This window comes from Tursiops truncatus, chromosome 15 (assembly GCF_011762595.2).
Source record: "Tursiops truncatus isolate mTurTru1 chromosome 15, mTurTru1.mat.Y, whole genome shotgun sequence".
NCBI lineage: Eukaryota > Metazoa > Chordata > Mammalia > Artiodactyla > Delphinidae > Tursiops > Tursiops truncatus.
In genome coordinates this window covers 60,686,744-60,714,098 of record NC_047048.1, presented here as the reverse complement: position 1 = coordinate 60,714,098, position 27,355 = coordinate 60,686,744, and the positions used below count along the sequence as shown (strand labels likewise).

The following is a 27,355-nucleotide window of genomic DNA, read 5'->3' as shown; positions in this document are numbered from 1 at the left end:
TGCATGTCCCATGCTGCACACCAAACCCAACAAAAACTGAGCATGAGAACCAGAGCAGTGGTGAGTGGCTCGAGGTCTTGCCGGAGTGTTAAGAACTTGACTTTCACTTGCCAACTAAGGCCTCTAGTGAGTCCGTTCCTCTCTTTAAAATTGGTACAATGGTTCTTCCCTTATAAAGGAACAACAGGCTTATAATGAGAATCAAATAATGCACGCTTGCCCAAGGCAGGGCACAGAGGAAGTGCTCAGAGGCTAAAACAGCTGTTCTGAGCCTCTGATCCAGCACTGTCCCTTCCCAGTTCCCCACACAGCTCTCATTCCTCATCATATGGGTGCCCACTTGTTGTCCTCCATGAGGATAAGAGAAGCTGTATGAGGGTAGGTTTTCATTGGTCCACAACTTTTGTCCATGACTTTGTCCCAATGCCTGACACTGGTTCTTTGAAAAAGTAACCGAATGGACAAAACTAATATGATTAATAGGAAAACAGAAGGCGTAAATAATGTCAAGAGTGAAAAAAACATGGAAAAACTATAACTTGGAAAAAACTAATCAAGCAGAAACACTGATATTGCAACAAGTGGTAAAAGATATTTCAGTGATTGTTGCAAATCCACTAAAACAAGCCAGGCAAATTCTTTCCAACGTGAAAAAAAAAATCCTTGAGGCCACATGGCCATACAATCTTGCTATCAAACCGGACACAGATATTATTACAAGAAATAAATCATACATTCATTTTACTCATGAATAGATGCTAAAGTACATCCAATTTAAAACATACCATGAGCAAGTTGGTCTCATTCCAGGAATAAAAGGACAGCTTGCTACAGTAGGAATTTATCAATGTAATTGATCATCCAGATTGAGAGAAAAATAATTTCAAAAACTTGGCAAATCACGGCAGCAAATGGCATCCTAAGTGAGGTTGCTGGAAGTCTTCTGTGTGCCTAGCAATGTTCAAATTCCTCACTCAACAAGTATTTACTGGGTACCAATTTAAGTGGGCCTCAGGTATCCTATTTGATGCAAACCAAAGAGAAGTCCCCCGAATCCCAAAAAGCGAGCGTGGAGCGGGTACCTGAGTATAACTTAGCAGGCTGGAGACCTCCCTCTTAGACAGTCGTGAGCTTGAGCGGCGGCCTGTGGAGGAAAGAACCGAAGTCTGTTGAGGAAGGGGCAGCCGCCAGGCTGTCCTGTCTCTTCTCTGGACTGTGGCCTGGGGTCTCCCTAAACCCACTGGCATCTTCAGGGCTTAACTCCTAACCCCTCGGGACCCATAGTCCTCTCAATGTATCAGTAAGGCAACAGGACCCAAGGCCTGCATGAAATATAGAACCCGAAACACTACTGATGGTACTCCTGACACGTTCCTTCCAGAACTGTGCTGCCCCAGTCAGTGGTCACTAACTCCACTTAAATGAGCATTCCAGTGCCTGCCATCGCAGCCACAGTAAGTGCTCACACGTGGCTCCTGGCTGTTGTAGTGAACAATGCAGAAATAGAACACTTTCACCCTCTGGAAAGTGCTATTGGACAGCACAATTTGAGGAGTTCTCAATAGCAGGATGGGACAATACAGGGGTTTCCGAATCAGCTGGGCCAGAAAATCTCAGTGGGGAGGATCCCAAGGGATCTGATCTGGGAGCAGCATAGGGGAAGGGAGGAGAGGGTGGGATTGGCAGCAAGCCTTAGACGCTCCCTGCCCGAGTGTATTTCTTCCCATAAAAATCACAGGCCCAGCTGCTAGGGGAGAGGGGTGCCCCTGTAAAAGGGCGAAAAACCTCAGTCTGTCTATGCCACAACCACCCCCGTGTCAGGAAAAGAACAAGGGTCATCGCCTTGGGGTCACTTGCTCAGAGTCCCAGCTGAGGTGACTGGAAAATAGGGAGGCCAGGGGCTCTGCCTCCATCCTCTTCCCTTCCCTGGAGCTTCCCCAGAGCCGTGGTATGAGGCTCTTGCCCCACAACCTGCCTTGAGTCTGCTCGGAGGCTCGTGTGCCAGCTGTGGTCCCCAGTGCCTGCCCACCCGTCCTCCCCACAGGCCAGGCCACCTCTTCCACCTCTGCCACCTCTGATGTCCGGGCTGCTGATAGCCTCCAGGATTGGGGGCGAGGGCGCGTCCTTGGAGTCGGAAGACTGGTCACTGCAGCCCCCGTTGGTGAGGATGGAGTCTTCCCTCCTGCTGGCGTCCTCCTCTCCGTTGAGCTGTCTGGTGTCTCCCTTCATTGTTTCCTGCGGGAGGGCCAGAATGAGGAGGGTAGCAGGGAAGCAAGGGCACAAGGGGGCAGCACGCCCCCAAACCTCCCGCCAATGGCTCCAGGTCCTCAGGCCAAGAGAGGCCCCATGACTTGTCCTCAGGGTGATACTCCCACCCAAGGACCCCGCCCAGGCTGCCCCCCATAGCCTGGCCCCCTCACCAAACTCGGAGGATCGGGACTTGGTTCCATGTGGCCACTCGACCTGAAGGCTCAGAAGCCAGCACCCAGGACAGAGGAGGGGGCTGGGCCGTGGTATGAGGCTCAGGCTGCTCTGTGCAATTAGCCGGCCACTTCAAACAATGCCATCTAGGGCCCGCCTGCCCCGGCCTGCCTGCCGCCAGCCTTGGTCCCCTCTGCCCCTGGCCCTCTCTCCCTGCCCAGCCTCTGCAGGGCCTCAGGAAGCCAGTGCATTATTTTCCCTCCTGACCCCTTTGTTTGCTCTCTCCCTTCCCCTCAATCTCCAGGTCCTCTTCCCACCCGCCCCCTCCTCCCCCACAGAACAGCTTCTCTCCTCTCCATGGCAGCACAAGCCCCGCCCCACCCCAACCTCAGGGGCCCATTGGTCTGCTGGCCTGTCGCTCACTCTCCTCCTCCCTTACCAGCTGGGGCTCAGAGTCCCAAGTTCCCAAGAAGGGAAGGGATGGAGGAGACACAGCAGGAAGGACTGGGGCATTTAACAAGGGGCATGCTCCCCATCTGCTCCAGCCACATCCCACCTCTGGGCCTTTGCCTCCCCACTGCTGCCCACCCTGGTATCCGCAACATCACTAGGCTATTCAGCTAAGACCAGCTTGGGCCAGGTCTTCAGGGATGGGCCAGGTCTTCAGTGATGCGTTGGAGGGCTGTGCGACCTTCGACCTGGCCCACTGCCTGGGACATGTTGGCCTCAAGAACCTGCACCTTGCTCTCATTTATTCCTCCTAATGTGACTGTGGGCCCATTTTATAGAAAAGGAAAACTGACACACAGACCTGATTAGTCTCCAAAGTCAAAAAAATCACAGTAATAGACCTGAAGCATTGTTAATCAACTATACTCCAATATAAAATAAAATTTTTTTAAGAAACCACATGTAATCGGAAGGGTGAGGCCCCCAGGCTCCCATTCCTTTGTTTCCCCCAAACAGCTCCAGTATTTGGTGCCACGCTGTCCTGTCCTGGACCCCTGCTTGGGAAAAGTTTCCCCAGCAACCGGCTGCCTATGGGGCCTGATCACTGCCAGCCCCTATTCCCCATCTTGGAGACTCACCACATGGTACCTGATGACCAAGCTAGCCTCCAGGGTACCTTCCAGAAGTATCGTCTAGGCTGCAAGCTGCAGTGGTGACACTGGCACCATACCCACCAGGGGGCGCTGTGGGGCTCACTGATGTGGCCTGCAGTGTCCCACTGAGGATTTGCGATGTCACGTGGGTTCTCAATTCAGTCCTCTGCACCGGTCCATCCCCCAGGTGTGGGTGTGGGGCAACTAGACCTCTGCTAGTCCCCATATGGACCAAGGACCAGGGAATCACCCCGGAGCTGGTTAGAACTGCAGAATATCACGCACCTACTAAATCATGATCAACATTTTCACAGGATCCCTGGGTGATCAATATGCACGTTAAAGAAACACTGCCTTGGGAATTCCCTGGCAGTCCAGTTGTCAGGACTTAGCGCTTTCACTGCGGGACCCTGGGTTCGATCCCTGGTAGGGGAACTAAGATCCCGCAAGCCACTTGGAGCGGCAAAAAAAAAAAAGAAAAGAAAAGGAACACTGCCTGGGTCACAAACGTATACACTGATATAGTTTAACCACGCCATGTGGTCCAGGGTATGTATGCAGGTTCATAGTTCCTGGTGTTTTCTCTCAACACATGTTAAGGACTCTCACCAGCCCCAGGGAAAAGGAGGAGCACCTGACCCAGCTACTTCTAGGCCCCTTTCACTCTCAAGCCCTGACCCGGAAGAACACGTTGTCTGACCTATGGCCAGTTCCTGTGAGTCCAAGTGGCCAGTATCCCAGGAAAACTGCTGGAGTGTGGTTCAAAGTAATGATTAATTTCCAGCGTTTCGCCTCAGGCCAAACCAGTGAACTAAATAACTTGGGTGGCCTGGCAGGGGGTGGGAGGCTGGGCCATGGGGTACAAGATACCAGGAGGGTCCAAGGGGAGCTCTGTAGACGGGGGAGGGGCAGACAGGGCTTCTAGTGAGGAGCTGGTATCAGGTTAGAGGCTGAAATCAAGGGACAAGACTTCTCTCTCATCTGGGACCCAGGATTCCCTCAGACAGCCCCCAACCGGATCAATGGGAGTCTCCCTCTTAGATAGACCCATTTGGGGCCTGCAGCCTGGAGCTGACAATGATTAACTATGACTAACCACCCTCAGGCTTCCCCAGGGCCTCAGCAGTGCTAACTTGTCCACCAGCCTGCCAAGAGGGATGGACAAGTGAGCAGAGCTCCTTCCCAAAGCCAGATCTCAACATTCAGGAAAAATCCTGCCCCTAGAACCAAACCCATGGGCACTGGAGGAAGACTCAGGAAAGGAAACCAACCTGTGTGGTTGGTGCTACCTGGGTGCCCTGGGGTGAGCTGGGCGTGTAAAATAATTACTTCTAGTGGCATAATTCAATGTGATTTCATTAAAAATTCCTTCCCTGTAGTTTTCATTACCCTGGATTTGCAATGACATTAGCTTCACCACACGCACCAGCGTCCAGAACCGGCATGACTGAAAGATGCCCAGCTCGGTTTCTCTCCCGTCCAGGTTACACACAAGGTCAAAGAGATCCAGCTCCAGGCGTGTGCTGCTGCTGGTCCTGGGCCTGGAAGCCCTCCCCATCTCTCCCTATCACATACTCAGATTTCAAAAACCACAGTTAAAAAGCCAGGAAGGGTTCTCTCATAGGTCTCTGCTTCAGAAAGTGATAATCTGGCCCTCTCCATGTAGACATACGAATCCTCTCACCTGATCATTTTTTTCAGCGTTTACTACTATATGCCAGGCACCTTTTTGTGCTTTACCTGTATTAATTCATGCAATCCTTACATGAGGTACATATTATTATCCCTGTATAACAGATGGGCAAACTGAGGTTAGGCAACATAATACATACTTGACCAGTGAGATTTGTTTAAAGGTGCTCAAAGAGTCCAGGGAAATTAAATAAGAACACACGAATTTGAGCTACATGCTCTTGGCAACAGGAAGAAATTAGCACCAGGCATTGGTTTCTAATGGTAGATACAAATCTCCCTCATGAAGCTGTTTGGCTTGTAATGAGTCAAAATTGGCATTTCCCAGATAACATGGCCAACACAAGTTAGCTGCCTCATCTAGATTGATGGTTCCAGCGCTGGAGGATAAACTGGCCGGACTACCTCCCTGACGGAGGTGGCGCCTTCCTAAGGGATTTTTCAGAGGGGCTCACATACCAGCTTCAGGACAGCCTTGCCGCTTGGCTGTTCTAACAGTTCCCAGGCCCCTACTGTACGCTAAAGGCAGCACAAACCTCTAACCCCTACCCCATCCTGAGGCAAGTCCTCTCATCAACCGGCTGTCAACAGGCTCAGATGAATTAAGTCACCCAGCAAAGTGGAAGCACCAAACTCACGTCCGGGCAGCCCTGGGCACGTGCCTGTAAGTGCTGTGCCCAAGACAAGTTATGAACAATGCACCATCTATCCCAGGGGCTACGGGAGCCCTATGGCTGAGGGACATGATACAGCAGCTGAGCGTTCACCTTCACAGGAGGTAGTGGTCCGTCCTCGTGATGCAGGTGAACTCTGACCCTTTCCCAGAGGCTGGGGTCCAGCACGTGACTTGGGGGTGGGCAGCAGTGCCGGGTGGGCTCACCAACAAGGCTCCCCCTGCAAGGCCCTGCCTCATTAGTGCAGGGTGCTTGTGTCCCGAATGAACCAGGTCAGACGTATCCAAATGCAATGTGGCAGACAGAAGGGTGGGTGGCACCCCTAATTAGACTCAGGGAGGAGGCTCCTGAGCCTCCTAGACTCAGGGAGGGACTCCCCAACCCAGCTATAAGGCTGAGAAGTGATGTCACTCACTTCCTCCAGGCTGGCACCAGCAGCAGAACTATTTCCCTGGCACCTTGTAAATGTTAATTGCATTAATTAAACTCACGGTGCAGGAAGTGGGGGAAGGTGGGCACGATGGTGAAGTGGTGGAAGCGGGGAGGCCACTTGGGCATCCCTACCCATGGTTAGTCCACCCAGGGCTTAGAGATTTGGTGAAGTAAAAAGGGAGAGGCTGAAAGATAATCCCAACTCCCCTGTTTAAAAAATTCCTTCTCAAAAAAAAAAAAAAAAAAACAAACTCCTTCTCAGCCTGTGGGAGGGATATCTTGACTCCTGACTCCTGCCCTTGAACTACTCAAGCCTTTCTTAGCTGTTCCCCAGAAATAGCTGAGATGGAGCAATCAATATGTACCTCACAAAAAGAGCTACTCTTATGATCCCCATTTTTCAGATGCGTAAACAAGCTCAGAGGAAACAGATCAGCAGATTCCTTGCTGAGGCTTCCAGAGTGACTAAGTGATGGAGATTGAGGCCTTAGTCCAGAAGTCAGATCTTAGAGACATTTTAAAACGATGCAGTAAGCATAGATATAAAAGGTAAGCCCAGAAGGGACAGCTCACCCAGGTGAGTGGAGAGGGAGGCAGCCAGGCAGCAGGGACAGTACCAAGTCAAGGAGGCCAGAAATAGGCTGCCCACCTGGCTGCACACAGAGCACAGGGTCCCAGTTCAGTGCCTTTGCCTGATCAGGGATCTCCACTAAATTCCTAAGAGATCAGATTCACAGGAAAGCGGGAAGAAAAAGTCCTGTCTTCCTCAAGCCCCAGTTTGATAGTCTGTGAAATGAAGTGACCCCACCTAATTCCTAGGTGGTTGGTGCTACAGATCCCAAAGTAGACGACAAAACCTTAAAACCTGGAGATTGGGCTTCCCTGGTGGCGCAGTGGTTGAGAGTCCGCCTGCCGATCCAGGGGACACAGGTTCGTGCCGCGGTCCGGGAGGATCCCACATGCCGCGGAGCGGCTGGGCCCGTGAGCCATGGCCGCTGAGCCTGCGCGTCCGGAGCCTGTGCTCCGCAACGGGAGAGGCCCGCGTACTGCAAAAAAAAAAAAAAAAAAAAAAAAAACAACAAAAAAACCCCCTGGAGATTACACTTTCTCGTGTGCTGTCTTCCCAGACGTCCCAGTCCTGCCTCACAAAGGGAAGCATCCCTTCATCCATGATTCCGAAGTCTGGAGAATTGCTCAGTGCCTCTGGGTCATGGCTACATGCACCACTGTCATTGTACAGTGATAGCTGGTCCTTGGCATATTTATCAGAATCATCATAAGAATTGATCCCAGCAGGGGTCAAACTGGACAAGTAAAAAAGTTGACTATGAGGATGCTCCTTGCAGCATTGCTCATTAATAGCAAAATACTAACAAATACCTGGATGTTTGCCAATGGATTGTGGTAAAATCATATATCATTACCTTTTAGATAATTCACAGGAAAACCTAGGAACATACAGAAAGATCCGAAAGATACGGCAGCTTAAACTGGAGTTTGGAGTCAAACTTTTTACCCTATGTAAACAAAATGCAAGCAAACAGCCCCCTTCCCCTACAAGTTCTTTGGGAAGCCCTAGGAAGGACGTGCAGATGTGGACAAGGAAGCCACAGGTCACCCAGAATGACAGGTGGGGCATGATGAGACGCAGAGGATTCTGGGAGCTGCCATGCCCACTCCTGTGGCCTTGTCCTCCTTGGCAAAACCAGAGCCAAAGAGCCCTCTGCCCTCTTCCCAAGGGGTAAGGGAAGAAAGGAGATCACTATTCTGAAAAGCTACCCCCTCAGTTCTGCCCCTCACAGCAGGCTGCACCCGTTGCTTCAGCCTATGCCTTAAATCTCAGCCCATCCACATACCAATGCCATGGGGATATTGATTCAGCCTTGAGAATGGCAATCTGACAGTATGATCTCACATGCCAAGTGTCTGCATCCTGTTGCACAGGATTCTACTGCGAGGAATTGACTCAGCGCAAAGCTCTCACCAAAACCTGTGGGCAGGATCGGCACTGCCTTTCTTTGCTGTAGCAAAAGCTGCAAACAAATGATCAATAGGAGACTGACTAAATTATATGCAGCCACACCGGGGAGACCACTGAGAAGCAAAGAATGGGGCAACTGTTGCTAGATGAAGCCATGTAAAGTGAAAGTCTGCCTCACAATACAATCCCATTTGTTAATTCATTACCGTGTGCATTAAGCAAAGTTCCTCCAGCATTTTTCCTCTAACTGTAAAAAGTTAGGTATCTCAGGAAGGTAGCTTGTGGGGGAATGGACAACCATATCCTCATGTTACTTTCACAATCAGAATGTCAACTTAAAAATGTCACTGTCCAAGAAACATTTCTTCCTTTGAAACTGTTCAAGTTTAGTTAACCAGAAGTTATTTATATATGGTTTGAGGTAGGGATCTCAATTTTCCCTATAAGGAAAACCAGACACATATAATAACTAGTATGTCCCAACTCCACCTCTTTTATAAAGTTCCTGTATATAAATGGGATGTCTCTGGGTTCACTTCTCTTTTTTGGTATTTACCCCTTGCAACTTCTTTTAATCGTGGTAGCTTTATAATAAATGCTCATACCTGCTAGGACAAGCCTGCCAACCTTATTGAGAAGTTTCATTGATTTTCTCCTTAAAGGTCTTGGACATCCCTTGGTTTGGGTTTTCTTTTCTTTTTTTTTTTGCTGTACACGGGCCTCTCACTGCTGTGGCCTCTCCCGTTGCGGAGCACAGGCTCTGGACGCGCAGGCTCAGCGGCCATGGCTCACAGGCCTAGCCGCTCCGCGGCATGTGGGATCCTCCCGGACTGGGGCACGAACCCGTGACCCCTGCCTCGGCAGGCGGACTCTCAACCACTGCACCACCAGGGAAGCCCCAGTTTGGGTTTTCTTGTTTCTAGTTCCCTCTTCTGGCCCTTAGATTTCTTTTCTAGGGAGCTTAGCATGCACGTTAGACATCATTCCTAGTTGCTTCCGTGAGAGGACTTACAGATTAATCAGAAAATTAGTCCTTGAGCATTACTTATTTTTAAAAAAGACAAAAAAGAAAAACTAGGTACAATGTATGAGGGAAGTGGGGAAAGTGATGAAAAGGTATGAACTTCCAGTTATTACTAAGTCCCTATGTTATGTCCCTATGTATGTTACTATGCATGTAACTAAGTCCCTATGTATGTTACTATGGGATGTAACATACAGCACGGTGGCTGTGGTTAACAAAATTCTATTGTATCTTTGAAAGTTGTTGAGAGTAGATCTTAAAAGTTCCCATCACGGGAATTCCCTGGCGGTCCAGTGGTTAGGACTTGGGGCTTTCACTGTGGGGGCCCGGGTTCAATCCCTGGTCGGGGAACTAAGATCCTGAAGCCACACAGCGAGGCCAAAAAAAAAAAAAAAAGGTCTTTTTTCACAAGAAAAAAAGTTGTAACTATATGAGGTTAAAATGGAATTGCACACTAAATTGGCTTTTTCATAAAAGCCCATGATATCTCACATACACGGCTTTTGGAAAAACCAGCCACAATTACCTGGTAGGGGTTTGGGCCCGCCCACCTCAACGCAGTGGTGAATCAGGCATGCAGACAAAGCAGTCAGCAGACAGGTAACTCCAGAGCATCTTAACCCAACTGCATCCTGCCAGTTCTGTGGGTCTAAGCCAGGTGGAAGAGGCAAAGAGCTCAGAAATTTCACAGCATTTCAATGCAGAGTCCCCTCCCTGCTAGCTGTGTGGCCTTAGGTAAGGGCGACAATTTTAATATTGAGCAGTCACTCTGTACTGTGCTTTCAGACCAACACACATAACATCCTAGGACAGATCAGGACCCTGGAAAAGGCCACGCTTATCCATTCAGATAGGAGTTCCTGCTATGCTTCAGGAACTATGTTCATTCAGCAGGAGTATCAAAGGCAGGCAAGGGCCAGCCAGCCCCTGCCCTCATGGGGTTGAGGTTAGGAACTGGGGAGTAGGGAGGGCCAGGGGACAGTGGAGATAACAACAAGGTAGGCTCACCCCCAAAACCTGTTCTGCTCTTACACTACAGAGGACAAGATTTCACCCATACCTCTATGTACATTTGCTCAGAATTTTCCAAATCCTATCATCCTGCCTCCCATATAACCCAGAACAACCCATAAAATCCCTGCGGACAGCACCTGCCTGTTCAGGCATCTCGCCTACCACTGCATTTCTCACCGTGTCCCAGGTGAGGTCTCCTGCTCACCTGCGGTGTCCCCTCTGGGTTTCAGTGCCGCAGCTACAGGACATTCAGGCTTGACTGAGGCCAGCTTTTGTTGCTTTACTCAAGTTACGCAGCACACATTCATGGAGCCAGGACATCAGGGGCCCCAGCACTGTGCTAAGGAATGGGAACACTGACCAAGAAGGCATCATCCCTTCCCAGGAGCTGAAGTGCAGTGGAAGGCCCTGGCTCTGGCCCCAGCATGCCACCATTTGCTACAGGAAGCAAACGCAATGGGAAATAAATGCTGCTTAGGAAGCGCAGTTAACCTCAGAAGGTGGGGCTGCAGGGAGGGATGGAAAAGAAACAGGTAGGCAACCACTTCTCCACCCAGGCTGCAACACAGGAGACCTGATCAGGGGGAGAGATTAACACCAAACTGAGAACTCCCTGGTACCTTTTTCTCACAGCCAGGCCTGTACATCTCTCTAGGCAGGGCACTAAAGATTCCTCTGCCTCGGGGAATAAGACAAACCAATATATCAGAGAACTTCCTTCAGATTTTGGGAGACCTGAAGACATGTTCAAGTCCCTATCCCACAAAGAAACCCTCCAGTTTAAGTCCCACAGATAATTTCAGTCTCTCTCAAATATGGAGATAAGTTTCAAAACTTAAATATGAGAAATGAAAGCAGTGAAAACAAACAAAAAGACATACTCAGAAACATTGGAGGGAGCACTGAAAGCTAAATGAAGATTCTCAGGGAGATAAGGGATGTGTCCAAAAAACAAGATGAAGACATCATTACAAATGGAATTTGTAGGACAAGAACCCTTCAAAACAGAAAGCAGAACTTAAGGACAAATGGCCAAAATTCTACCAGGCCAGGAGGAACCACGTCTGATAAATAAGAGTTATAGAAAGAGTAGAAAAAAACAAGGGATATAATGGCTCAAGGAAATGTATTCCTTCAACTTCAGGAGAAGAGTCCCCAACAATGTTGGGCCCACTTCTCCCGTTATCTCCTCCTCCCACACACCTGGTCAGCATCAAACTGTCCCCAAAAGGAAATTTGTTGGTCAAGAACATTTCCCCACGGATCCCTCACACCCATCAATTATCAGTCGTTTCTGAAAATGCACTTCTAACTTCCCGCTCATCATAATCTTTCAATGGCTAATTCCATCTGCTTGGGAAGCCGGCCCCAAAGGTGACCACGGTGGGCACCTTCCCCAATTGAGCACCTTTCCTCACCACTCTGTACTTTCCTTGCATTCTCATCCCTTCACTAAGGAAGGGCTGCTGGTCCTCTCTACGCTTTTCTCCACTTCTAGAAGAAATTGAGGACCCTCTCCCCCAATGAAAGCAAAACATTCATTACGTTGGGACTGTGAGATTATAGGCCGTGACCCGTTTTTTTCTTGGCATCTGAAGATGGTAAATTTGATTTTCATTTGTATCTAACACAATAAAAGTCATTTTTTGAAATATTCCAATTCCCTACACAAAACAGGTCCTCCTCACTTTTTGCTTATTCCCTGAGGAAAATCTCAGGAATGCTAACCAGGATTGTTTCTCTCAAGACGTAAATAATGACCACTTGCTAATATTTCAGTATTTACCACATAATGCGACATTTATTGAATCCTCAGTATGTGCACTTTTTAATCTATAGCGTCTCAACTGACTTCAACATCCCCTGGAACTGGCCAACAGCGTATCCCTATTTTACAGATGGAGCAACTGGGGCTCACCACCGGCTTATAAACTGAGTGAACAGGAATACCAATCCAGATTTGATTCCAAAGCCCAGGCCCCGTGAGTGTACTGACTCCAATGACTAACATGACCTAGAGCATAACAGGCTTTTTACAATACTTAGGGCCCCCACCTAACTCATTTTGTGAAAGAGCACCCTAAGGCTTGCTAAGCTAAAAGGTCCCTGGATTGCATTTCATCCTCCTACCAACTCTACTGGGTGTGTGTGTACTTGTACCCACGTCACAGAAAGGTAATCCAGCACAGCAGCCCCATGTGTGGGCTCCCTCTGCATTTACCAGGCCACTTCCCTCCAGCCACAGCCAGACACATCTGAACACCTGGACTGGGCTTGTTCCCTTCTGGAAGGACAAACTCTTGTCCTGGGATACTGGCAGATATGAAAGTTCTGAAAAGCACTAACCACCAAGCTGCCGAAGTACCTGGATCCCCCTGAGTTCCATCAGCTGCAAATTTTCGGCCCAGTGAGAACATCAGCCCATCACTTTACAAAGAGGGTGCTGACAACACGAGGAACTCTGTAGTCCTCCAGCCCTGGTCCACCATGAAACTGAAAAATCACCCTAAATTCATGGTTTTAAAACTCGCTCAACACCAAGAGTGTGCCTAACCTGAGATCCTGTACCTCTCAAAGGCTGAGGTGGGGCCGCTTGCCATGCTGTTGGACCAAGAGGAGTTTCAGATTTAGTGAGGACCATCTCGGGTGAAATTTCCAAGTATCTGAGCCTGGAGGTGGGACAGCTGGCAGGAGTGCTGGTCTGAGACAAAGAAGTCAGTCCCACGGCAAGTTTTCTGGGAAGGAGAACTTGCCCCAAACCACCCCCCACCCCCCAATCAGGAAGCTTGGGGCTGCAGTAAGAAAGCGCGACAGGCCCCTCTGGGTTGCAGGCCCCACGTGGCTGGAGGAGAGGAAGGAGGGGAAGCAGCTTCTCCCAGCCCCACCTCCCTTGCTCCTCCCCTTCGCCCCCTGCAGCTCCCAGATACCCTCCTCCCCTCCTAGCCAACATTGCAAGGGGTGGAGGTATTGCTTATGGCTCTAAGGAGCGGGAGGCAGCCAGCCCCAGCCCTGGGCCCTTTGTCTCAGCCTTCTCCACCCCAATGGGGAAAGGGAAAGGATCTCACTTAGCTCTACACCTTCAAGGTAGGCCCCAAACTTGGGCGGGGGTGTAAAAATGGCCCCAACCCATAAAACAAAAACATGTTCCTTTCAAAAAGGAACAAAGGCACTCCTTCCTGCCAACTCCCAAATTGAAGACAATGATTTGGAAAAGCTTTCACAGCTCAGAGGAATACCTTGGTGGAGGAAGGCAGGAAAGGAGGGGCCAGTGGAGGTACCTCCTTTCATCCCCAATTCTCATTAATGGCCACCCTAAAAAGAGGGGCTAGCGGTTAATTAGTACAATGTCAACGTTCACCACCTGCTATGCCAAGCACTATCGCATTGAGTCCTAACCCAAGCTTAATGTGATAGGGGCTATTACCTCTGTCAGGCATCTGAGGAAACACTGAGGGTTAGAGGTTAAATCATGTAAAAACTAGTTTCGCTCTTACACAAATTGGGGTTATCAGCACGATTGTTCCTATTTCACAGATGTAATAACTAGGGAACACAGGGCAACAGATTTACAGGGACAGATTTAAACACATGCCAAAGACCTATGCATTCCCCTAAAAGAGGGCAGCCTGCTTAGACCACACACTAGATAATGATGCCAAGCCTTTATTGAGGGATTACTGTATGCCAGCCCTATAAAACAGGTAGCGTCATCTCAACGCTGGAAGAATTAAGTCTGCACCTGGGGATTCCAATGGCTGGGGTGCAAGAAGTCACAGCAGTCCTGGTGGCGGAGGGCAGAGGCAGGTCGGCATCCTGGGCCCTGGAAGCAAGGGCCCCACCAGGGATCCCAAAAACAATTACCACCAGTTCACCAAAACTCACAGCATCCAGAAATCAGGAGGCGGAAAGTCAGAAATCATAGTCTTGTCCTTAATTCTCTTTAATTCATACACATCTCAGCTTGAGGGGATGGGGAAGCACAACGGCCCAGCCAGCCTCTTTCAGCCCAGATAAGGGAAGGAGGCCAAGTGGAGGCCCAGGCCTGGGGCTGGGCCCAGAACTCCTGCAGCCCTTCCCTGCCACAGGTGCGTGACTCCAACGGGGAAAACCCAGGCCCAAGAGCAACTCTCTGTTGCTAACTTGCTAAATCGGCCGGCTCTTTCCCAATTTCCACTTTCTCCCCAGTGAAGTGGGGCTCAACACCCACCCTCCCTCGCCGAACCAATCACACGGGCACGGAGGTACTGCTGGAAGTTTTCAGGCTCAGTTTGCAAGTCTGGGAAGTGGGACCAGCCTGACTCTGGAAGAGGGGAAAATAGAAAGTGAGCCCCCAGGGCAGGCAGCGTGGCCGGGGCAGGGAAGCGCCGCCCCGGACCGGCGCCTCCCGGGCCAGGTGTGCACAGGGAGAAGGCAGCCTCTCCCGAGGGCATCCCTGCAGCCCCGCAGCGCCTCGCTCTCCGTAGCTCATCTAGGGAGTACCCCGCGAGCCCGCCCCTCTGGCACACGCCCCCGAGAAGCGCGCACACCCCGGCCCACCTGTTCGCCCGCACCCATCCACAAGCTCTCTCCTAGCCCTGGGACGGAAAAGAAAAAAAAAAAGTCCCTCAGAAGAACCCCCAGGTACAAGTCATAAAGGACGGACGCTCACCTCCTTGGCCGAACTCTCTTCTATTCCGTGCCCCTCCCCAAGGAGGCTCCCTCTCTAGCCGAGGCCAGGTAAGAATACCCCTCCCCAGTAACTCCACTTCTCTCCAGTGGGAGACCTCCTCCCCTCGGCTGTAGACCCCAGGAAGGCCGCCCATCGCCCTCCCTGGGGACGAACCTCTTTGCTCCTCTGGGTCTCGGGAACACAGCAAGTATCCCTTCCACTCGTATCGCTGTAAGACACATGCTCCCCGCCCATTTTATCCTTCTTGCCTGTTTCCCCCAAGTAGGATCAGGGACTTCTCCTCCCCAAGCATGCCTGGTCTCCAGCCGGATGGGAGCCGCCTCCCCAGGAGGTCCCGGAACGGGATTCCCTCCCTGCAGTCCCGGGACCCCGCCGCTATGCCCTCCCCCACCAGCCCACGGAATCCTCGGGCTGGCGAGCCTCCCCGGGGCCACGGGGCGCTCACCTGCCGAGAGCCTGGCTCGGGCGCGGCTCCGCGGTCTAGCCGCGGATCCGGACAGGCTGGCGGGAGGCCGGCGGGCGGCCGCGCAGGGCGCTCGGCTAGCGAATCTCCGGCGCCGATCGCCGAGCTACGTTTACTTGGCCACTTAACCCCCGCGCTGCCGGCCGGGCGCGGCGGCCGCCCGCTCGCCCGCCTGCCGGTGGGCCGGTGGCGTCCGTCGGGGGGCGCTCGGGGCGTCCACGCGGGCTGCGGCCGCCGGGCCGTGGGAGGGGCGGCTGCTGCGAGGAAGCGGCGCGGGCAGGACCGGGCAGCTGGAGTGGGTGGGGAGGGGGCGGTGCCGAGTCCCCTTGTAACCCCGGCCCGACACTCGCCCCGCCCCCGCCCGGGGGCGCCCCCGCCGCAGCCACTCAGAGCCGGACCTCGGGCGCGGAGGGCGGGGGGCGGGGACGAGGGAAATTTGAAATCACTCCGGAGCCACCCCTCCGCTCCTCCTCCACAGGCGCCGCCTCCCGGCCCCCCGGCAGGTTAAATCACCCCCGGGATAACAGGCCTTCAAGGGGACCCCGCCGACGTCCCCCAACCCTCAAGACTCCTCCCAGGGCCCATCTTCCCCGCCCCCACTCCGACCACGGACACAGACGCGCAGGTCTGGATGCGGGGGCCCAGAGAAGGAAGAGCCCCCACCGGAGTCACACAGCAGCCGGGTCTCCCCTTTACCCCCACTCCAGCCGCAGTGCCACCTGGGCCCTGCGGTGTCCCCGCGGGTCAGTCATCCCGCTCTGGACCCTCGGACTAGTCCTTCCTCCCTCCCTCCTACCCCGCTGGCCCTTTGTCGGCCATCTTGAGGGGAGGGGAGGGAGAGCAGAGGAGCGAAGACAGGTCCCTGGCTGGGTTCTGGGGTACAGCTGGCATCACTCGAAGGAGAAGCCCCAGTCTGTTAGAGGTCTCGACGGCCTCTGCCCTTAAAGGGGCATTGAACTATTGGAAACCAGCACTTCCTGTTATTTCTCATACCTGGTATTTACGCTGACAGTATTTGTTTACCTGCATATTGTGTGTCTCCAGGTATGAGACTGTGAGGGCAAGGTCTCAGTGTGTCTCAGCACACAGTTAGATGCTGAATAAATGTTGAATGAATGAAAGAACAAATGAATGATGACAAGATGGCCCACAAAGGCCCTAGGTGAGCAGGCTCCAGCCTGCCTTCCCAGGCGTCTCCTAGCCTCACCCCTCCCTCACTTCATCTAATCTTCTCACCTCCTTGCTCTTCCTCAAATACATCAAGCATGTTTCTGGATGTTCTTTGCCCAGATCTCTGCACCATTCAGTTTTCTCCCAAAATGTCACCTTCTGGAAAGATTTTTCTGACCAACCTGCCTGAACAGTCTCCCCTCCTTCACTCCTATTTCATTCGCTTTGTAGCACGTATAGCCATTTGAAATTGCTTTGCATATTTCCTTGTTTACATCTTTCTTATTCTTGTTTTACACACACACACACACACACACACACACACACACACACACACACACACACTGTAAACTCTACTCCATGAGGGCAGAAACCGCATCTGTCTGTCCTGTTCCAAGCTCTGTTTCTAGTGCCTACAAGGAGTTCAATACAAGTTTGTTGAATGAATGAACACGGGTTTCCTGACTCCTGGACTCCGAAAACCACAGCTTTTTCCCTTCATCTCTCACCAGGTATTTGCAAATGAGTAAATGGTAAATTCTCTGGAAGCGGCAAACGTTTCTAAACTTACTGGATCTTGTTCTACCTAGGAACCCAGAGAGAGGCTAAGGAGATTCGAAAGTGAAATGGACTCAGCAACCAGGAAAGCCTCATGTGAATGAGTGGCAGGAACTCCTTGACCTTCTGGCACAAACATCCAAAATTGGGTTCCAGTCAGTTGGTGCAGGAAGAAGATCTCTCAAGAGGGCTTGTGGCTTGTGCCCACCATCTGTGGTAAGTCTTCAGAGGAAAGAAATTATATGAAGTTCGTGGGCCTGTGGAGAGGGCTGCTGGGTCTCTGTTTTCTGATCCATAAGCTAAGACCTGCCACATGGCAAAGGATGTCTGTGTACCACCAGGAATGCCTGGAAGGTGTAGTTAAGATGCCAAAGAGTAGGGTTTGGGGGGACATGGCAGGCATTTCTAGGGACAGCAGACCACCTAACTCCAGGAAGAAAAACATATAAGGTCTGAATAAGCAAATGGTCTCTGTCCTGTCATTTGGAAAGGAGGTGAAAGAAAAATGGCATGTTTCCCCATGGCACAGGACTTTATAGTTTGCAAAGTTCCTTGGTCATATTTACCACCTCATTTGAGCCTCTCAGCCACTCCATGAGGAGCCAGGGCAAGGAGAATTGGGAGCCCCATTTCAGATGAGGGGACTGAGGCCCACAGAAGAGAAGGGCTTGTGCAAAGTGAGTCAGCCATGCAGCCTGACCTTGATTGAGCATCTGCTATGTGGCGGCTACCTGGCTAGGAATTCAGACAGGAAGGTTCAGAGCTTACACGCTGGTTAGGGAGTGTCAGGCAAGAAACACAAATAAACAAACAAGAGAAAGTCGGGTGTGGATAAATCTGGGAAGAAGATATTGTAAAATGGAGACTGGAAAGACATAGCCAGGGGAAGACCCAGGTCAGGATCCAGCCTGGCATGTGGGAGGGACAGCCAGGGGGCCAGTGTGGCCAGAGCACAGGAAGTAAGGAGGGAAAAAATAACAGGGTGGCCATGTCCTGTGAGACCTGGCAAGCCATGGCGGGGATGTCACCACGTGAGCCATGTTCTGACTCAGATGTTTAAAACAGACCTGAGTAGGGAGGTGGATGGGGAGAAGTCTGGTGCCTGATCTGGAAGACTACGGACGGTGGTGGGAGCAGAGGAGGTGGAGAGATGTGACTGGATTTGGGATAGATCGTAGAGGATGAGCCAAGTGGTATTGCTGGCTCCAGTGGGTAAAGGGAAGAGTGACATCAAGGATGACCCCTGGGGTTTTAGCCTGAGCACCAGCGCGAAGGGTGGTACATTTACCTAAATGAGGAAGGCTTGCAGACTGGATTTGGAGGGGAGCACAGTGGGTCTGCCTTGGCCGTGTGAATGTGGAGTCACAGCACGGGCTGGGTTGGCACCCAGGTCCCCCAACTCTCTGTCCAGTGCTCTTCACACTGTCTGGGTGGTAGGGTGTACCATATACATCTCCCACACCACACCCTCACCCCCAGCATCCATTCTCAGAGGCACTGGCCCCATGTCCAAGAGGGGGACCTTTCATCAGATACTGTGATTTGAATCCAGCCTCTAAGATCATGTGAATCTGATAAATGTCACTTGGTCTCTCCAAACCTCAGTTTTCCTCAGCCACAGAGAGAGAAGACTTCAGGGGATTGCTGCTGGGACCATTGAATGCATTTAAATGAACACATTGATGCTGGATTACCCAGTTAGGCAGACAAGGCTTTGGCCGCCAGTGAAATATTTTTAAGAAAGATTTTGCTTTTTAGTCTCCCAGACCCCCAAGATTTTGCTTTTTGATATTTAAAATATATATATAGATGTTACTACATGCGCACAAACTTTTTTTTCTAGATTGATTTCAGATTTTCCTCTGGTTGCATACAGGTGCAACAGTGCTTACTTAAAAATTTATTGTAACAGATCACAATCATGATGTGATGTTAATCAATATTTATTAAGGAAACGACAAAAATTCTGTGCTTAAAGGACATTTGCTCTGTCATCAAAAAACCATAGATAAGAGCAAGTTCTTGCTCTTAGGAAATAAACACGAAAGTATTGAGGCATAAAGGGGCACAATGTCACCAATTTGCCCTCCTATGGTTCAGAAACAATAATATGCATGTATATGGGAGAGGGAGAATGGAAAGCAAATGGGGCAAAAATGTAAGCAAATGGAGAATCTGGTTAAAAAGACATTCATGAGTTCCTTGTGCTAGTCGCACAACTCCTCTATAAATTAGAGATTATCTCAAATAAAAAGATTATCTCCCCCCCAAAAGGTTAACATTAAAAAGAAAAAACACACATACATACAGACATCCTTGATGCCCTCATGCTAATAAATCGACACATTGATGGGCTTTTGCCTGTGTTGTGATTAAATATTATATTTGTATAGAATTATACCATCATCTTTTCAGCTTTTAGAGCAGCTACAGGTTTTTAATAACACTTGAAAAGTGCCTGATGAGCAGTTAACTTCTCCATATATGGTCAGTATTTTTATGAGCAAGTGACTTCACCTCTCTGTGCCTCAATTTCTTCACCTGTAAAATGAAGGTAGTAATAGTACCACGTTGTAGGGTTGTTGTGAGAATTATATGAGTTAATACATGTGAGGCCAACTACTGAGCCCACGTGTCACAACTACTGAGCCCGCACGCCTAGAGCCCATGCTCCGCAACAACAGAAGCCACCGCAATGAGAAGCCCGCCGCAAATAAGAGCAGCCCCCCTCCTCGCAACTAAAGAAAGCCCGCGCGCAGCAATGAAGACCCAATGCAGCCAAAAATTTTTAAAAAAAAGAAAAAATACATGTGAGGCATTTTGAACAGTGCCTGGCACATGGAAACCACCATAAAAGTGCTTGCTAAATTAAAAAAATACATTGTTATTGGTAACGAGTACTTATTTCACCGCGCTCCTGTCCGTCCCAGCTCACGGCAGGTGCAGAGATGAGCATTCTCCCTGCCTTCTCAGGGACATAACCCTGTCCCTTGGGTTCCCAGCTGCTGAGGCCAGCCCAGTTCACCTCAACAAGCCACGTCTAGCATAATGAGCTCCATTTTACAGTCGAGGAGACTGAGGCTCTGCACGGTGAGGCGGTTTGTCTGAGCCACAGCTGGTTGGTGGCAGCTCAGGGACTAGACTCCTGGCTCGACCCCCACTACCTGTGACCCCCCCCCACTCCACATATACTATGCTAAGGAGTTTGATCCTCTGTCGTCTTCCCCTTCTAATTGGAATAATAATAATAATAGTGATGCCTACTTCCCGGAGTGACTGCGGGGATTCGCAGAGCCCATGTATGTGAAAGAACCCCATTGTAAGGTACTCAGTCTTAATTGCAGTGTCATTATAGGCCACGTTCATTTGCAAAGTGGGTTCCTCACCTTTCATTTTCAACAGGAACACCCAGACTCCTTTCTGCCCCAGTTGACGATGGAAGGAATTCTTTTCTGCTTTTTTAAATCCCCCAATGGGCCATTGAAATAGTTGCTTTAAATATACCTGCTTAGATGAGTACACAGCATCTGGCCAGGTATTATTCTTTATAATAATTATTATTAAATAAGCGTCTTAGGGGGAGTTCCCTAGCGGTTCAGTGGTTAGGGCTCTGCGCTTTCACTGCCAAGGGCCTGGACTCAATCCCTGGTCGGGGAACTAAGATCCCACAAGCCGCGTGGTGTGGCAAAAAAAAATAATAAATAAATAAGTAATCACATTAACAGTAGCTATTGTATCGAGAAAATAACCGTGTACCAGACGCTGAGCTGGGGGTTTTTTTTTGGTTTTTTTTGTTTTGTTTTGTTTTGTTTTGTTTTTTGTGGTACGCGGGCCTCTCACTGCTGTGGCCTCTCCCGCCGCGGAGCACGGGCTCCGGACGCGCACGCTCAGCGGCCATGGCTCACGGACCCAGCCGCCCCGCGGCACGTGGGATCCTCCCAGACTGGGGCACGAACCTGTGTCCCCTGCATCGGCAGGCGGACTCTCAATCACTGCACCACCGGGGAAGCCCTGAGCTGGGGGGTTTACACGTATTACACATGGACTTTCATAGCAGTCTTATGAAGTAGGAAGGAGTGGTATCTGCATTTTACACATGGGGAAACTGAGGTTCACAGGTAGAGCGATTGTCCAAAGTCATACTTCCAGGAAGTGTGTTGCAAACTCGTATTAAATGCCAAGCTGTGGTCTTAACCACTTTGCTACCCCATAAAAGGCTTAGCATGGTGCCTGGTAAGTGCTCCTTAAATATTAGCTATTGTTAGTATTCTTATTACTGAGCAGGAGGCCCTTTACTTAGGAAAATGAGGCTCAGAAAGAAGCAGTAACTTGCCCAAGGTTACACAGCAAGTCACTGGTGGGCAGGAGGTTGGATCCCGAGTCTCCTTAGGTCCTAGAGCCCTTTGCTCAATGCACAGCTCCAGAACTTTCCTTTGCCTGGGGAGGTGAATCTGCCCCATCTTCTGAGCCAGGAAAACTATCCTGCGGCTTTGCTGCTGACATCTCCCTTCTCTTCCTCCTTGTCCTCCTCCAAAAAAGGGAAGTGCCCTGGAGTGGGGATGGGGGTTGGGATAAGAAGTGGGGGATACCCTACCTCCTTGTCCTGACAGCCCACCCTCTCCATCCCCTGCAAAGCCAGCTTAGAAATTCTTTCCTTGTTACCCTCACTGAATGGGATGCCTTGGAGGAGGAGGGGTGTGGATATTTATTGAATCTATTGTAGTAGGACTGGGGATAAAACAGAGAACAAAAACAGACTCCTTCCTGGTCCTGCCCTCCTGGAGCTTACAATTGAGTGAGTAAGAGAAACAGACATTAATTAAATTTATCTCATGAGAAATTATGAGATTACAGTTGTGTTAAATGCTAAGAAGACAGGCACAGGGTATAATAAGAGGAAGGATTTTCAGTGATGGGGCCTGAGAAAACCGCCCTGGGAAAGTGGTGGCCAAGCAGCGATCTGAGGGAACACAGCAGTTAGGAGGCTACAGGAGAGGAAAGTGTTTGGGGGAGTGAGACCAGCGCTTGCTAATGTCCTAGAGCACAGGGAACCTGGTCCACACAAGGAACTGAGGGGATGCCCACGTGGCTGCAGCAGTGGAGAGGAGGCTGGAATCTGGTGAAGAAAGCAGGGCCAGGTCATGCGGTGTCATTGGAAGGTTTTCAGCAGGCGGGTTAGTAATGTGATCATATATGAATGAAGCATTTTGCATGGTGTCTGGCACAGTGGGAGCTAGCAGAAAGCAAGAAAGACTTCCCTTGGTAGGGGAGGGATAAATAGGGAGATTGGGACTGACATATACACACTACTATATGTAAAATAGATAACTTAATAAGAACCTGCTGTATAGCACAGGGAACTCTACTCAATACTCTGTAATGGCCTACATGGGAAAAGAATCTAAAAAAAACACAAAGAGTGGGTATATGTATAACTGACTCACTTTGCTGTACACCTGAAACTAATACAACATTGTAAATCAACCATACTTCAATGAAAATTTTAAAAGAAAGAAAGAAAGAAAGCCCTCCCTTCATTCTGCAAGTCTTTGGATCCAGATAACATTTTATCCCCATTTCGCCAGACATCAAATGAATGAATGTTCAAGTTATTCATTAGTAGTAGTAGTAGCAATGATAACATTACTCCTAACTTGCCTCCCCTGAATTACCCAAGATGATGATTTTTTAAAGGTATAGATGTGATTTAGGAAACGTAGCCCTACTGTCCACTGCCCTGAAACACACCCCTCATAGTGGCCCTTGTGAAAAGAAACTCCCACAGAATTGTCCGTAATTGGTCTTTGTGGCTTTTGACTGGGAGCCCAGGCCTAAACCACTGATGGCTTTCTCCATCCTGAGCCTTAAAACAGATAGGGGGACTTCCCTGGTGGTCCAGTGGTAAAGAATTCGCCTTACAATGCAAGGACACGGGTTCGATCCCTGGTTGGGGAACTAGGATCCCACATGCCGTGGAGCAACTAAACCCACGCACCACGACCAGAGAGCCTGCAAGCCTCAACTAAGACCTGATGCAGCCAAAAATAAAAATGAAATAAATAAATAAATAATAAATCTTTAAAAAAAAAGAAAAACAGATCCGGTGCCTTACTCTTTAGAGAGTGCCCCACGGCCCCTCCAAGTTTTGTGATGATCATGAAATGAGGTAACATTGATTTTGATTCATCCACAGTTGATAGGTTTCTAGTGTTAGGAAGCTCTTTGTAAAAGTCTTGTTTCTGCCGCTTGTTATCTGGCCTGACGAGCTTACCTGTCTGAGCTTCACTCCCTCCATCTATAAAACAGGGGCTGGTGAGGATTGAAGGGGATGATGCACAGCCTCACATATGTCCTCACACACAGCAGCACAGACTTCAGCCTCGAGTCCTCCCTGAAGAAACGTCAGCTGAGACGGTAGTAGTGATGGGGACAGGGAATACAGGTGCCGAGGAACAAGGCCATGTTCACTGTTTGCAAGTTCCAGGCCCTAGTGTCCATTCCAGCTGCATTCTGGGGCCTCCAGGAGATGTCTGTCCTCCCCCGTCCACTGTCCAGGTTCCAGGGTTGCCACCTGAAGTTCCCATTTGTTTGCTACCACCAGACAGATGCCTAGGGGTCCTGCTGAATTATAAAGCGTTAGTCCCCCTACCCCACTACCCTCAAGCCTCTGCTTAGAACTCGTACACGGTTGCCCTCAGAGCAAAAACCAAAGTCCCGGAGGTAGGGTGAAGGCCATGTTATGTTGTGTGTGTATCACATTTTGCCCTTTCCTTGGTCAACCCAAGGGAAAATGGCTGTGTCAGCACTTATGACTCTTTGTCATTCTTTTGAAACTCTATGAATTCCACAGTATGAATGAACTGCAAGTTATTTAACAGTTTATCCTGTTAATGGACAATGAGTGTGTTTGCAACTTCTCCCCATTATAATCCATTACAATTTTTTTTTTTTTGGCTGAGCTGCACTGCTTGCAGGATCTCAGTTCTTCAACCAGGGACTGAACCTGGCCCCTGGCAGTGAAAGCCCAGAATCCTAACTGCTAGGCCACCAGGGAACTCCCAGATATTTTCAGTTTTAAGAGTTACTGTTAAATTGTCCCAGATGACTATATAACAATTAATTAATTATTTTTATAATTTTCCAACATTTTATTATGAAAACATTCAAGCATTCAGCAAAGTTGAAAGAAATTATGAGGAACACTCTTATACCCACCACCCAAGTTACACATCTATCCATTTATTCATCCATCCATCCATCTTATTTTTTGAAACATTTCAAAGTAATTTGCAGACATCAATACACTTCCCTTTAGACATTTCAACATGCATATCACTAAAGTTTAATGTTTGTTTACAGTTTTTTTGTCTTCAAGGTAAATTTTACGTACAAAGGTACACACAAATCTTAGATGTACATTTGTTAAACCTTCACACACACACACACACACGTATACACACACGCCTGTGTAACCCAAACCCCTATCAAGATATAGAACATCACCATCACCCTAGAAAGTTCTCTGGTGTCCCTTCCTAGGCAATCCCTGCCCCGACTCCTACAGAGACAATCAGTGTTCTAATACTTTCCATCATGGACTGCCTGTTTTAGAGCTTTATATTTTTTTAAAGAGAAGGAAAAAAAAAATACTCCCTGTACACTCACGTATTTTTTTTCTCTGTATTTTAGTGGGAGAAAAAAATATCCTACCTCCTCTCCAATGCCTAAAGGAATTTATTTCTTCCTGGCCAGATGAGTTCCATTCCTTCTCTGAGTTCCAATAAACAATTAACTGCTCATTCTCTGGGATACACATATTTAGGCCTTGAGCTACCTGAGAGCAAGGACCCCATTTACCCACAGTAGGTGCTCTGAGTCATTATTATCTTTCTCCCACTCTCAGACAGACCAGCAAGTACCCCGGGGCCTTCCCTTATGTTTGGAAGCTCAGGCTTGACTCCTGAGGTGGGGTAAGAAGGTCGGCAGCCTGGGGCTCTGGTCTTAGTCTCCCATTAACCCACTGAGTGACCTCGTGCAAGGGTCTTCCCCCCTCTGGGCACTTGCTTCTTCCACTGAAGGCAGATGGTAGAGCGTGGAATGGGGCCAAAAACTTTAGTGTCATTCTTGCCTCCTTTGTCTCATGCTTCCACACTGGATCTAGCAGGAAATCTGACAGTTCTTCCCTCAAATCAGATCCAAAACCTGACCCTCACCATTCTTACATTGCCACCACCTTGGTACAAGCTAGCAAGCTACCGTCCTCCTCACTAGAAGACTACACCAGGCTCCTTCCTGGACTCCTGGCTTCCAACTTGCCCCCTGTGTTCTCTGAAGCAGCCAGAAGGGTCTCTGCAACACTTAGGGCAGACCACCCTCCTTCTCTGTTCAAAGCCCTCCCATGACTCCCCATCTCAGGGCAAAAACCAAAGTGCTTCTGATGGCCCACAAGGGCCCCCATGATCTTGACCCAATCCGACCTTGACTTCACCTTGCATCGTCCTCGCAGCTCTCACCACACTGGCCTCATGGCTTTCCTGGAACACAGCAAGCATACTCTGACCTCAGGGCCTTTGCAGTTTCTCTCCCCATGCCTGGAATTCTTCCCCTATACGGTTGCGTGGCTTATTTTTTCATTTTTTTTCAGGTCTTTGCTCAAATGTCACTTTATTAAAGATGCCTTCCTTCACTGCCACCATTAACAGAGCAAACCTCCACCTTCCTCCACAAGCACTCCGCACCTCCCTTCCACCTGCCATCATCCAATCTGCTGTGTATTCACCTACTTATTATTGTCTGTCTACTCGACTAGGGTGTAAGCTCCATGAGGGACAGCTTATTTGTCTGCTTGACTACTGCTATATTTTGTTCCTGATGCACCTAGAACAGGGCCTAGCTCCTAGTAGGTGCTCAGGAAATATTTCTTGGTTAAGTCAGGAACAGGGGTTTGGGACATACCTCTAGCACATTTTCTCTAAGGCTTGGATTCCTCCCTTAAAAGGGGTCCCGGGACTTCCCTGGTGGTGCAGTGGTTAAGAATCAACCTGCCAATGCAGGGGACACGGGTTCGAGCCCTGGTCCAGGAAGATCCCACATGCCATGGAGCAACTAAGCCCATGCGCCACACCTACTGAGCCTGCCCTCCAGAGCCCACATGCCACAACTACTGAGCCAGTGAGCCACAACTACTGAAGCCCGCTCACCTAGAGCTCCACAACAAGAGAAGCCACCGCAACGTGAAGCCCACGCACCGCAACTAGAGAAAGCCCGCGTGCAACAACGAAGGCCCAATGCAGCCAAAAATAAATAAATTTATTTTTTTTTAAAAAAGGGCGGGGGTCCCAATGTTTTCCTCATTGTGAAAGTGAGATGGTACATGGACGCCTGTTATAGAGTGCTGCCCACAGGTTGAAGAGGGAGAGGTCCTGTGGCTCAGGGCACTGGCTTCAGACACCTGTGTGACCTCGGGCAGGCCACTCAAGTTCCCTGGCCCTGCTGATCTCTGTTTCAGAAGTTTATTGAGGGTTAAACAAGAAGCCATGTGGAAAGTGTTTAACACAGTGCCTGATATGTAGTAATAATAACAACTGTTATTGCTGCTGAGGGACTGGAAAGGAAGGATTCTACTTCCTGAGTTTGCTCTGCATCTGGACTCCGCCTCCTCTTTTGTTTCAGGATAAGCATAGAGGGGATGGATTCCCCCATGTCCAGACCTTCCCTGATCTCTTCTGGGCAGGCCCTCTCCCTCCAAGCTGCAGGAAGTCCATATACACAGCATGCCAATAACTCTGCCTGCAGGCTGGGCTTTGGAAAATGACTGTGAGTTGTGCTGACCTGGGGAGTGGTGGGAGAAGGCTGGGTGACATGCTTAAGACCCCAGGGCTTTCCCCTTGGGTTGTTTAGTTCCTATGTTCAAGGCCTGACGACTCGGCTTAACCTCCATTCATCTCTCAGGTCTACTCATGCCTGGCTTCCTCTACCCCTACCCCAACTGAACCTGCTCACAAGCCCCCACTCTCTTCCTAGCATTATCCCTTTGTAATGTCTTTGAGTGACTCTTCAGATACGGGGTATCTCCTCCATCAGATTGGGAGCTGCACAGGGGCGGAACAGTAGCCTGTCTTGTTCACTGTTGTGTCCCCGGTACCTAGCACAGG

General features: G+C 49.7%; 1 protein-coding gene and 1 long non-coding RNA gene across 3 annotated transcripts in view; one reads left to right on the top strand and one right to left on the bottom strand.

Moving 5' to 3' along the window:
* Positions 1-15,693, bottom strand: part of DNMT3B (DNA methyltransferase 3 beta) — a 37,616-nt gene extending 21,923 nt beyond the window's left edge. The window contains exons 1-3 of one of the 2 annotated variants that reach the window (XM_073792865.1): positions 15,456-15,693; positions 2,055-2,235; positions 1,083-1,144 (exon numbers count right to left, since the gene is read on the bottom strand). In XM_073792865.1, coding sequence (XP_073648966.1) covers positions 1,083-1,144; positions 2,055-2,229 — 237 coding nt within the window. In that variant the 5' untranslated portion in view covers positions 2,230-2,235; positions 15,456-15,693. Of the gene's footprint in view, positions 1-1,082; positions 1,145-2,054; positions 2,236-15,163 lie in introns of both variants that reach the window. The other variant, XM_073792866.1, reaches the window with a different exon arrangement.
* Positions 15,694-15,963: 270 nt separating this feature from the next.
* LOC109552650 (uncharacterized) lies at positions 15,964-20,082 on the top strand. The gene is made up of 3 exons (XR_002179526.3): positions 15,964-17,155; positions 17,234-17,417; positions 18,807-20,082. It is a non-coding gene; the product is annotated as an uncharacterized lncRNA (long non-coding RNA).
* The last annotated feature ends 7,273 nt before the right edge of the window (positions 20,083-27,355 follow it).